Source organism: Gopherus flavomarginatus, chromosome 2 (assembly GCF_025201925.1).
Source record: "Gopherus flavomarginatus isolate rGopFla2 chromosome 2, rGopFla2.mat.asm, whole genome shotgun sequence".
Lineage (NCBI taxonomy): Eukaryota > Metazoa > Chordata > Testudines > Testudinidae > Gopherus > Gopherus flavomarginatus.
The window spans coordinates 63,272,692-63,285,851 of NC_066618.1; the positions used below are offsets into that span (position 1 = coordinate 63,272,692).

A 13,160-nucleotide genomic window follows, 5' to 3' on the forward strand; every position below is an offset into this window, starting at 1 on the left:
TTTCAGGCCACTGTACCCCTTTCAGGTGTCTGATCTGTCTTGCATACCCTTGAGTTTCACCTCACTTAAAAACTACGTGCTTACAAAATCATACATAAAAATACAAATGTGTCACAGCACACTATTGCTGAAAAATTGCTTACTTTCTTATTTTTACCTTATAATTATAAAATAAATTGGAATATAAATATTGTACTTACATTTCAATGTATAGTATATAAAGCAGTATAAACAACATATTGTCTATGAAATTTTAGTCTGTACTGATTTTACTAGTGCTTTTTTTTGTAGCCTGTTGTAAAAGTAGGCAAATATCTAGATGAGTCCCCCTGGAATACCTCTGCATACCTCAAGGGATATACATACCCCGGCTGAGAACCATTGCCCCAGGGCCAGCTTTAGGCCGATTCGCCCAATTCCCTGGAATCGGGCCCTGCGCCTTAGGCGCCTTTTGAATTTTTTTTACTCACCCCGGCTGCCAGGGTCTTCTGCGGCCCCTCTCCCCTCTCCAGAGTGCCGGCCAGAGCACGGCAAGCCCCACAGCCCTGCTCTCCCGGCCGGAGCTCCGTCTGGAGTGTGGCAGCCCCACGGCACCGCGACCCTGGCCGGAGCGTAGCAAGCCCCGCAGCCCCACTCTTCCAGCCGGAGCTTCGTCCGGAGTGCGACAGCCCATGGCCCCGCTCTCTCGGCCAGAGCTCTGGCCGAAGCGCAGCAGCCTCTCTTTGATTTCTTTTTTTCCCCTGTCTCTCAAGGCAGTGCAGTGAACATTGATACACTATAGATCCACACACCTTCTCAATACAATTATTCAAAATAATGTTTAATGTACCCTTGAATCACACTCCTGTGAGTGCTGTAGACCAATTATTGACTCCCAAAGCTATGGAATAGTTAAAGTAATTATTTATTATCCTTCAAAGTAATTGAAGGAGTTGCCACACTGAAATTGCAATGGGATGAATATAAATCCACAATAAAAATGGCAGTCAGGTACATATTTTGATAAATCAAAGCATGCAGTAAGAAACTAGTGAAGGGAAAATCAATTGGGAGGAAGAATGATCTTGTAGTTAAAGCACCAACCAAGAACTCAGGAGAGCTGCCTAGACCTTCTTGGTGACCTTGAACATACTAGTTAGTCTTTTGGTCTGTGTTCCACATCAGTGAAATGGTGTTAATAGAATTCCTCTTCATCTAATGGGTATGAGGATAAACTCATATTTGTGAGGTACTGTGGTGTTGAGGGCCAGTACCTAGATTTCTGTTATAAAGTAGTAGTTTAATTAGTACTGCATTGTTCATTTGTTGACACTAGTGCTCGGACCATTGCTGTTTTTCTTTATTACAGCTGAAAAAGGAGAAGGCTGCTAAACAGAAAGTTAAAGGCCTGCTGCTATCAAAGAATCCATGAAGATTAATGAAACAAAGGAGTTTTTGTAATAGAGAATTATCATTATATTTAAGGGTATTTTCATAGTATTTATTGCACACACATATTTTCTAGTTTCTCAGTATTAACACTGCTATATTAAAGTATTGATGAAATTCATTTAAAAATACTTGGTGATTCTGGTTCTTTGAAATAAAATTATTACTTTTTATTAAAGCAGCTTGACATACTATCTAAGCTCTCAAATATTGCTGCATGGATCTCACCTTTGTTGTAGAAGATGTGTCATATGTAGTGGAAAATGATGGTTTTTAGAGACTTCTAGAATTTTTCATTTAGGCTTTGATCTAGCAAACACATGTTTAAGTGCTTTGCTGAATCAGAGCCTTAGGACAGCAGGAAAAATATACATTATACACCACATCATATCCTCAGACTTCCATTATGTACCTGCTTCTTTATATGTGGATTTAGAGTTCTTGTTCCTAACTTCCTACTCACTGGGGTTGTAGTACGCATAAGGATGACACGCAAATTCGCGAAGCGTTCCATAGTTTTAGGACACCGTCAATGCCACACTGAGTAACTGAGACCGCAGACCAGGGAAATAACCCACTTCCTTCCCTGACAAACCAAGGGACACACCCCCACTCATGTACTTATCCGCTACACCGATACTGACTTGGACTCCTTATTCATTCCATGGGTGGTGTACCCAAGCCCACTTATCCACTGACACTTTAAAAATCCTTGCACCCCAGTCTGGATCTGTGCAGGTCGTGCAATATGTATGTATCTTTTCATCCTTGCAAACGATATTTGTAACCCCCCATAACCAAAGCCTGACCCCAGATGTACAGTACCTTCCCTCTTAACTCGTGTATATTTCATTTTAAACATTCACTTTAATAAAATGTTTAACATTGGAGTTTTAATATGTTCTTGAAAGACACAGACACTGCTCCCTTCACATCTTCCACATCAAATTCAAATTGATTTTCCTCACCCTCAAGCTTCTGCAAGCTCTGTCCATGCCAACATATATTCTTCTCTCACCTCAGGCTCTGCATTCAGCTAATTCTGCTTCCCTTCATGCCTGTTTTGTATCCTTCTAATACACTCACCTCTGTGTTTTTTCCTGACCTTTGTCTACACCACTATTATCCTCCTTGAGACTTTATGTCCTACAGCCTCCCCAAAATGACCATCATACTCCTGCCAAACTAATCAAATACAAATTAGCTCTCCCAGTGCTGTAAAAAAACCATCCCCACTAGGAGAGTAGCTACTAGTGCTAGGAGCACAGCACCCAGTGCTGGTGTACTGTCTACACTGCCATTTTATAGCGCTGAAACTTTCTCGCCCAGGGATGTGAAAAAAGTGTAGACAAGGCCTAATTGGGTCTTCTGTTGCCATTTTTAAATGTCTCTCTTATCCTTTGCAATGTTGTAGCTATGTGGGTCCCAGGATATTAGAGACACAAGGGAGTGAGGTAATATCTTTTATTGAACCAACTTATGGTGGTGAAAGAGACAAATTTTCACCCTTACAGAGATCTCTTCACATCTGGGAAAGGTACTCAATATCAGAGTTAAATACAAAGTGGAATAGACTGTTTAGCAAGTTAATTAATGCATATTGTAAGAGACCATTCAAAGTGTCTTGTTAACACCCCTGCAGTCATAGAATAAAAAAAGGGGGAGTGTACCTTCAAAAGATGAGTCTGGAAGCTTAAATTAATAACTCTACTAAACACTAAAAATCATAGATTTAATAAAACCACCGGATTTATGGCTTATTACAACACTCTGCAAGCCATTAACTCCCCTAACACACCCTTTTTTTGTTAACTGGCCACTTCACCTTGAATAGTTTCTTACAATATGTGTTACCTACTTATGCTAAACAATCTGTTCCACTTTGTATCTCGCTTTGACATTGGCCAAATCGGACAGTCTCTACGCAAAAGAATAAATGGACACAAATCTGACATCAGGAATCATAACATTAAAAAACCAATAGGAGCACATTTCAACCTCTCTGGTCACTCAATAACAGACTTCAAGATGGCAATTTTGTAACAGAAAAGCTTCAAAAACAGACTTCAATGAGAAACTGCTGAACTTGAATTAATATGCAAAGTAGATACCATCAATTTAGATTTAAATAGAGACTGGGAATGGCTGAGCCATTACACACACTGAATCTGTTTCCCCATGTTAAGTATCCTCACATCTTCTTGTCAAACTGTCTCAAATGGGATATCTTGTTTATCACTACAAAAGTTTTTTTTTCTCCTGCTGATAATAGCTCATCCTAATTAATCAGCTTGTTAGAGTGGGTAGGGAAACTCCCACCTTTTCATGTTATCTGTATGTATATATATATTCTCACTATATGTTCCATTCTATGGATCCGATGAAGTGGGCTATAGCCCATGAAAGCTTATGCTCAAATAAATTTGTTAGTCTCTAAGGTTCCACAAGCACTCCTGTTCTTTGACATTCTGAGTACTTTCACAAACCTGAAGAAGAGCTCTTTGTAAGGCCCTGTCTATACTACAACCTTTGACTGACACAAGTTACATTGGATGTGGGCCCTGGGCTGGGGCTGAGGGTTGGGATGCAGTAGCGGGTGCAGGGGATGGGCTCTTGGAAGGAGTTGGGGTGTGGACTCTGGGCTGGGGTGGGGACTTGGGGTGCAGGAGAGGGTGTGGGCTCTGGGAGGGAGTTAGGGTGCATGCTCTGGGCTGGGGCAGGCAGTTGGAGAGTGGGGAGGGGTGTGGGGATGGGATCTGGGAGGGTCTTGGGGTGTGGGCTCTGGTCTGGGGCAGGCGGTTGGAGTGCAGGAAAGGGTGAGGGGTGCAACGCTTACCTCAGGTGGCTCCCGAAAGTGACCTGCACCCCCCTCTGGCAGCAGCTCCTAGGCGGGGGGAGGGAGAGGAGTCTGCCCGCCGCTGCCCACAGGCACCGCCTGCAGCTCCCATTGGGTGTAGTTGGCAGAGTCGGCACTGGGGGCAGGGACAGCGTGCAGAGAAACTGCCTCCCACCCCCAGGGACTGCAGGGATGCGTCAGCCGCTTCCAGAAGCAAAGTGGGCAGGCAGGAGGCTGCCTTAGCCGTGCCGTGCTTGTGGTGGCAGCAGGGGCCCCGAGCTGCTTTAAATCTCCTGGGGGTGGCAGGTGGGGCTGGGGGGATGCTTCAGGGGAGGTGTGCCGGGGCAGCAGGCGGGGCCAGATGAGAGACCTGGCCCCAAACTTCGGTGGAGTCAGGTCCCTGTGCTCTCATATTGGTGGAGCATGGGCACCACAGGACCATACAATTCGCAGCACCTGGTGCACACACACTAATTATTATAAGGTTCATACCAAGTTTAAAAAAAAAAGGCTAAACACATTACCGCAGTACATGTTACTGTGGCTTTCTGTTAAAATGTTCCTTCAAAGCCTCCCTGATCCAAATAGCTCTCCATAGAGCCCCTCTTACAGCCCTGGTATCTGGCTTCTCAAAAGCAGCAGACAGCCACTCCACTGCCACGCTCCACCCCTAGGGAAACTTCTCCCCCTTTGATTCATATATATTTTGAAGGGCACAGTAGGCAGCTATAACCATGGGGATATTTTCCTCGCTGAGGTCTAACTTGCTGAGGAGACAGCACCAGCACCCCTTTAAGCGGCCAAAGGCACATTCAACAGAAATTCTGCACCTGCTGAGCCTAATGTTGAAGTGCTCCTTGCTGCTGTGAAGGTGGCTAGTGAAAGGCTTGAGGGGCCATGGGAACAAGGGATAGGCTGTGTCTCCCAGGATCACTATTGGAATTTCCACATCCCCAGTGGTAATCCACTGGTCTAGAAAGAAAGTCCCTGCTTGCAGCTTTCTGTACAGATCTGTGTTCCTAAAGATGCATGTGTCATGCACCTTCCCTGCATTGATGTCGGTGAAATGACCCAGATGATCCACTAGTGCTGGCAAAACCATAGAAAAGTGGCCCTTTCTGTTGATGCACTCTGTTGCAACATATCCCCCGTCATTGATGGGGATATGCATGCCATCTATCGCCCCACTGTAGTTAGGGAATCCCATTGCTGCAAAACCATCCACTGTTTCGCACACATTGCCCAGAGTCACAGTCCTTGATTGCAAGAGAAGATTAATGGTCCTGCACACTTGCATCATTGCAACATCAGTGCTGGATCTCCTTACTCCAAACTGATTCGCAGCTGATCAGTAGCAGTCTGGTGTTGCCAGCTTCCACACAGCAATCGCCACTCGCTTCTCCACTGTTAGTGCTGCTCTCATTTTGGTGTCACAGTGCTGGAGGGCTGGAGTGAGTGCCACACACGGTTCCAGGAAGGTGGCTTTCCGCATATGAAAGTTCTGTAGCCACTACTCATCATCCCATACTTGCATAATGATACAATCCCACCACTTAGTGCTTGTTTCTCAAGCCCAGTACTGAGGTCCATTGTGTGCAGCTGCTCCGTGAATGCCAACAGCAATCTTGAATTGTTTCTGTTCATGGCACATAGCAGGACATCATGGTGTTATCATTATTACAATTTCCGATCATGAAATACTGCAGGATCAGGTGTGTTGTGTTTTTAATGCTCATCACAATACTGGAGAGCAGTGCAGGATCCATGCTTTCTGACAGAGATGGCAGGTGGGCAGTTTACCGGGGCTGTTGAAAAGCGATGTGAAATGTACTAGAAAGCCCATGGAATGATGGGATGGTGAAAGCTGCATTAGGGGACACTGAGCCTGCTCCCATGAGGCATTGCAAGCCCTGCCCGGAACACCTTGCAACAGATAATGGCCAGATGCACAGTGGGATAGCTACCCACGGTGCACTATTCTCTGTGTCAAAGCAACTTATGTTACGGAGCATAGCTAATGTGATGCCAATTTTTAAAAAGGGCCCCAGAGATGTTCCCAGCAATTGCAGGCTGGTAAGCCTGACTTCAGTATTGGGTAAACTGGTTGAAACTATAGTAAAGAACAAAATTGTCAGACACATAGATGAATATAACTTGTTGGGAAAGAGTCAACATGATTTTTATAAAGGGAAATCACGTCTCACCAATCTAATAGAATTATTTGAAGGGGTTGTCATAGACAGATAGTTAAGGGTTAATGTCTCTTTTACCTGTAAAGGGTTAACAAACGGAACCAAAAACACCTGACCAGAGGACCAATCAGAAAACAAGATACTTTCAAATCTCGGTGGAGGGAAGCCTTTGTGTTTTTTGGGTTTTGCTTTGTTCTCTCTGGGTCTTGAAAGGGACTAGACGTGCAACCAGGTTTCTTGCCAATCTCTCTGCTACAGTCTCTTATATATTCAGAATAGTGAGTATTAAGTAGGAAAGGTGGTTATAGTCTTTTGATTGTTTTCTGTATTTGCAAATGTGTAGTTTGCTGGAAGTATTTTAAATTGTATTTTGCTGCGGGGGGGCTTCTCTCTAGTGTCTATAAGCTGAAAGACCCTGTAACTTTTACCATCTAAATTACAGAGACAACTTTTACTTTTTTTCTTTCTTTTTATTAAAAGTTTTGCTTTTTAAGACCTGTTTGATTTTTTCCTCTTGTTGAGGCTCAAGGGAATTGAGTCTGTACTTAACAGGGAAGGAGAAGGAAGGGGAGAAGGGTGGAATCCTTTGTTTTAGATTCATGGAGCTTGAATCTGACTATCTCTCCAGGATAGCCCAGGGAGGGAACGCCTGGGAAGGAGAGAGAAGGGGGAAAAAACCTGATTTCTCTGTGTTGTGATTCAAGAAGTTTGAATCATGGTGATCTCCTAGTGTACCCAGGGCAGGAAAGACCTAGGAGGAAGAAAGGAGAAAGGGGGGAAATGGTTTATTCCCCTTTGTTGTAAGACTCAAGGAATTTGGGTCTTGGGGTCCCCAAGGAAGGTTTTTGGGGGGACCAGAGTGCCCCAAAACACTATATATTTTTGGGTGGTGGCAGTGTATCAGATCTAAGCTGGTAATTAAGCTTAGAGGAATTCATGCTGGTACCCCATTTTTTGGACTCTAAGGTTCAGCTTGGGGATAGAATACCATGACAGGGGTCAACAGGCATGTGGCCAAGGGGGTCCAGTGGATATAGTGTATTTAGATTTTCAGAAAGCCTTTGACAAAGTCCCTCACCAAAGGCTCTTAAGCAGTAAGCTGTCATGGGATAGGAGGGAAGGTCCTCTCATGGATTGGTAACTGGTTAAAAGATAGGGAACAAAGGGTAGGAATAAATGGTCAGCTTTCAGAATGGAGAAAGATAAATAGTGGTGACTGTTAGGGGTCAATACTGGGACCAGTCCTATTTAACATATTCATAAATTATCTGAAAAAAGGGGTAAACAGTGAGCTGGCAAAATTTGCAGATAATACTTAACTACTCAAGATAGTTAAGGCCCAAGCAGACTGTGAAGAGCTACAAAAGGATCTCTCAAAACTGGGTGACTGGGCAACAAAATGGCAGATGAAATTCAATGTTGATAAATGCAAGGGAATGCATATTGGAAAATATAATCCCAACTATACATGTAAAATGATGTGGTCTAAATTAGCTGTTACCACTCAAGAAAGAGATCTTGGAGTCATTGTGGATAGTTCTCTGAAAACATCCACTCAGTGCAGGGTCAGTCAAAAAAGTGAACAGAATGTTGGGAATCATTAAGAAAGAGAGAGAAAATAAAACAGAAAATATCATATTGCCTCTATATAAATCCATGGTACACCCACATCTTGATTACTGCATGCAGATGTGGTCGCCCATCTCAAAAAGATATATTGGACTTGGAAAAGGTTCAGAAAAGGGCAACAAAAATGATTAGGGGTATGGAATGGCTTCCATATGAAGATCAATTAATAAGACTTTTCAACTTGGAAAAGAGACGACTAAGGGGGGATATGATAGAGGTCTATAAATACATAACTGGTGTGGAGAAAGTAAATAAGGAAGTGTTATTTACTCATAACACAAGAACTAGGGGGTCACCAATTAAATTAATAGGCAGCAGGTTTAAAACAAACAAAAGGAAATTTTTTTTTCACACAATGCACAATCAACCTGTGGAACTCCTTGCCAGAGGATGTTGTGAAGGACAAAACCGTAACAGGGTTAAAAAAAGAACTAAATAAATTCATGGAGGATAGGTCTATCTATGGCTAATAGCCAGGATGGTCAGGGATGGTGTCTCTGGCCTCTGTTTGCCAGAAGCTGGTAATGGGTGACAGAGGACAGATCACTTGATGATTACCTGTTCTGTTCATTCTCTCTGGGGTATCTGGCATTGGCCACTGTCGAAAGACAGGAAACTGGGCAAGATGGACCTTTGGTCTGACCCAGTATGGCCGTTCTTAGGTTCATAAGTGCTGCTAATGTGGATGTGGTTCACTGACACAAGGAACATAGTGTGGACATGCACCAGTGGTTTAACAGACGTTTTGGAGCATGAGCTTTCGTGGGTGAATACCCACTTTGTCAGATGTATGTGACGGTATTCACCCACGAAAGCTCATGCTCCAAAATGTCTGTTAGTCTATAAGGTGCCACAGGATTCTTTGCTGTTTTTACAGATCCAGACTAACACGGCCAGTCCTCTGATTCTTGACACGAGTGGTTTAATTATGTTGGTGGGTTCACTTCAACATAACTTAAGTTGACTTAAATTTGTTGTTTACACATGCCCTTAGTCTCACTGGAACTCACCCAGTGCACTGCAAAGTTGCCAGACCAGCTACATGAGTTCTTTATGCAATTTAATGTACTAATTCGTGTACTATTGTGAATTCCTCTGTTATTCAGATGGACTTCTTAAAAGTTTGTGATTAATTCAAAGGAATCTGGAATGGGAGAGGTGACTTGCTATCCTGGAGTGGTGCTATTCAATACATTTCACAGCCCTGAAGAAGATTTTTCAAATCGTTTTCTTTTTAATAAAATAAAAACTTTTGCCTTTATTATGCTATAAATAGGGTAAAATCACCACTGCTGTGATGACTTTTAACCAATATATGTAAGTATTCACACTCCAAAAGCTATCTCAGGGATTTTTTTAAAATGTAGGATGAGTAAGTATGCAATCTCACCTCGAGTAGATATCTAGTCACAATTTTTTTTTTAATTTAAACTGTCCATTTTTAAAGGCAAGTTGTACATGTGTAATTGTCTGGGGAATTGGGGTCTATGTGTGTTTAGAGTTCCTGGAATGTCTCATCTGAAAAATAACTCTGGTTGCTTGGAAGAGATTGTTCGGTAGCATAGAAATAGAGTTCTAAATTTTACATCATTGCTAGAACATTGTTCAATACAAGACTGAATTCCAGTAGTTTAATTTCAAAGACTTTATAAGGTATCTACATATCTAAAGTGGGGGTAGGCAACCTATGGCACGTGTGCCAAAGGCAGCAGGTGAGCTGATTTTCAGTAGCATTCACACTGCTCGGGTCCTGGCCGCTGGTCAGGGGGGCTCTGCATTTTAATTTAATTTTAAATGATGCTTCCTAAACATCTTAAAAACCTTATTTACTTTACATACAATAATAGTTTAATTATATATTATAGACTTACAGAAAGAGACCTTCTAAAAACGTTAAAATTTATTACTGGCATGCAAAACCTTAAATTAGAGTGAATAAGACTCGGCACACCACTTCTGAAAGGTTGCCACCCCGATCTAAAGTGTGACTAAGGGACCCATTTTTAAACAAATCAGTACAGCCATGCTAACAATGAGGTCTTTTCCACTAAAAAATATCCATAGTCTGCCAAAGCACATATGCTGGATAGCTGTATGCAGACACTGGCTGTGGAACAGGACAACCTATTCTGGAGGCGGGTCATCTTCTAGCATATAGTCACAACTTAAAAAGAAAAAAAGCCATCTTCAGAATTCAGGAACCACAGAGCCTCCCATGTTCTGCACTAACTGATTTCAGACTTACTAGTGCCTGTCCATTCTTTTTTAATGTTAATTATTTTTAAAAAATGATAGACGATAACAAAAGCAGCACAATTGTAGATTAACTAAGTGTATAAAATAATCATTTCAAAGCTAGTACAAGAGAAATCAGAGATAAGAGCAACACACATTAATATGTTATCTGGAGAAGAATGTACAAGAAACTTTTGTTTATCTAGGAGTCTGACTTCTGTTATTTTATTCATATTCCAAAAATGGGAACCAAATCATCAGCCTGTATTGGGTCCTGTTTGGTCATCTGAGTTTTTACATGATTAGAGATTTCCATGCTCTTCTCATTACAGTATTGTCCAGGGGTTTTTTTCCTGTATGCAATCAGGATGACACATGTTAAGATAGTGATGCATTTCTGAGGACTGAGTCTTAATATTTGTCTTTTAAAATAAAAGAACATAGGCGGCGGTGGGAGCTTTTAATAGAGTAGTTGCAATTAATATTTATGTTATGGTTGTGCTCAGTTTCTTGTGCTAGGTGCTGTACAAACATAGAAAAGAAACAATCCTTTTCTTGATGGGCTTGCAATCAAAGTGAAGTGGAGCTGGTTACAATGTACCAGCAAATTAATAGGGTGAATAATTGGCACAGCTGTGTTAGTTACATGAAGCACAGTTTTGGTTTATGGTGGTAGAAGCAGGGAGGGGAAAGAACCAAAAGAGAAAAGAAAAAGCATATTGTCTCCCTGAAGAGGAGATAACATTTCTGTCTACTAGCAGCAGTTGTTCTTCTGGTCCAGTAAAATAATGCTGTATTTTTCACAAAAACATCCACAACATAAACATGGCAGTTACATTTGATCGCTCATGATTGTGAGTGCAAGGCAGTGTGTCTACCACACTGCCTTTCATGTCACACCCAGGGTGAAGTATTAGGGTTAAGTATTATTTTTTTGGCTGGAGGTTTTCCTGGAGATCTCATCCCCATACAGTCTTTGATTAAAAATTTAATTATGCACACTTTAATTCCTGGAGACTCCAGGACAATCTCAGAGGGTTGGCTACCCTACATTAAGCAGATGTAACACCACATTAAAGCAGAAACTTTCAAATAGGAAGAAGCATCTTCTGTAAAGGACACGCCAGGGGTGGGCTAAGAGAGACCCAGGCACCTGCGGAAGGGTGAGCGGGGGAGCAGGTGCTGGGAAGTGATGCTGCAGGAACGAGACTTGTAAGGGAGGCTGCCATGCGCTGGCGAACCGGGTGGGCAGAAGCCAAGGCGATGCAGGGCAGCAGTGTCGGGAAGGGGGGAGGAATAACCATCCCCTCGTCTCTATCCCTCCCCCCCGTTAGCCCAGCTCTCGCTGAGGCCAAAGGCCCGCGGCAGAGGCTGAGGCGCTGATCCACTGAAGGCAGCGAGGCGAACTCGCCTCTTGCCCCGCAGCCGCATGCGGCGTGGCAGCATCTCCAGCCCGGCGCGCGCGCACCTTCACGCGCCTCGAGAGAGCGGGCACCTGCGTGGCGTGGCCGGGTTTCCGTGCGCATGCGCAGGGCGGGGTGCGGCGAGTTCCCGCCCTAACTCACGGGGTAGGTGGGCGCGTGTCCTTCTCTCGGGCCTGCCGCCTCTGGAGGTTGCAGCGCGGGCAGGAGGACTCGCAGTACGGCGAGCGCTCGCTGCGGGTAACCGGGTCCGAGACCTGCAGCCCTTGGCTGGCTCCTTGGTGCCGGGACCGGTGCTGCGCTCCCGGGGTTAATCCTGGCCGCTGTCTCCGGGGATCGGGTGCAATATGTGGCGGGGCAGGGGTGGTCTAAGGCCACGGAATGCTTCCTCCCGTTGGCCTGCGCCCGCTTGGTTTGGTGCGTCCCCTGGGGTTGGTGTGAAGGGCAGCAGTGGGGACTGCTCTTTGCAGTGCTGCTTGCATGAGTACTGGGAGCCAGGCCCCCTGCAAGTGGGGTGGCCAGATGTCCCGATTTTGGTGTCTTTTTCTTATATAGGCTCTTATTGCCCCCCATCTCCATCTTGGTTTTTCACATTTGCTGTCTGGTCACCCAAGCTGCAAGAGCTCAAAAGCTAGGCTACAGGGGCCCTTTCCAGTAAGGGCAGCTAGAGGAACTCCATGTAAAAACCAGTTGGTTTCAGATCATGGTAAACTGCATTGCTGTAAACCATGCTAAGTAAGCTAGGAGCTTGTACTGGTGGAGCTGCCATAGTCAGATGGCGGCACAAGAGGAAAAAGTTGAAATGCGGATTAATGATCAGACACTTTAACGTATTTTCTGGAAGTGGCAGTTTGAGGCAGTGGTTTAGGACTTTTAAGATGAACAATTTTTTACTGATGGGATCTCTTGAAGATTGTATTATACTTTTTCCATGCTACAGTTGTATCTATACTAGCCACACTTTAGGTAAAGCGGTATTGTCTGTGGGGAAGCTGCTATTTTGCCATCTAGATCAGAAGTACAGTACAAAGCTGTTGTTTCCATATGGCCATGCTTAAAATACGTATGCCCTCTTTACACACAGTTGTAGATTTGATGGCAACATTTAGTTGCTATTAGGCTATCCTAAACTGTATTCATACAGTCCTAGTCAGGGAAAAGTTGTCCAGGTTATTATACAGTTCTTCTAAAGAAGCCCTCTGCTTTCGCATATACATTGGGGGGAGGAGAGGAGAATGGCACCACTATTAGTTTTGATGTCTTTAGGAAAAATGTCCTTTCCTTTGTTGGTTTTGATCGCACTATTTAGCGGACAGATTCTAGTTCCAGATTTACAGTGTAATTAAATTGCATTTATAACTGGAAAAGAGACTGGAAAATGGCATTGTGTGGCTCCATGCATGTCTCTGTGAATTCCAG

The 13,160-nt window shown here is 43.7% G+C and overlaps 2 protein-coding genes across 7 annotated transcripts in view; both read left to right on the forward strand.

The window, feature by feature from the left end:
- The window catches only part of FAM221A (family with sequence similarity 221 member A), a 42,789-nt gene extending 40,471 nt beyond the window's left edge, over nucleotides 1–2,318 (forward strand). For 2 of the 3 annotated variants that reach the window (XR_007772413.1, XR_007772414.1), the window contains one exon: nucleotides 1,349–1,419. Coding sequence is in view for 1 of the 3 variants with exons in the window: in XM_050938710.1 (XP_050794667.1) it covers nucleotides 1,349–1,411 (63 nt within the window). In the remaining 2 variants the exon portion in view is untranslated. Of the gene's footprint in view, nucleotides 1–1,348 lie in introns of all 3 variants that reach the window. The other variant, XM_050938710.1, reaches the window with a different exon arrangement.
- Nucleotides 2,319–11,867: 9,549 nt separating this feature from the next.
- Nucleotides 11,868–13,160, forward strand: part of STK31 (serine/threonine kinase 31) — a 106,255-nt gene continuing 104,962 nt past the window's right edge. For 3 of the 4 annotated variants that reach the window (XM_050938584.1, XM_050938586.1, XM_050938587.1), the window contains exon 1: nucleotides 11,945–11,981. The gene's annotated coding sequence lies outside the window, so the exon portion shown is untranslated. Of the gene's footprint in view, nucleotides 11,889–11,944; nucleotides 11,982–13,160 lie in introns of those variants that run through there. The other variant, XM_050938585.1, reaches the window with a different exon arrangement.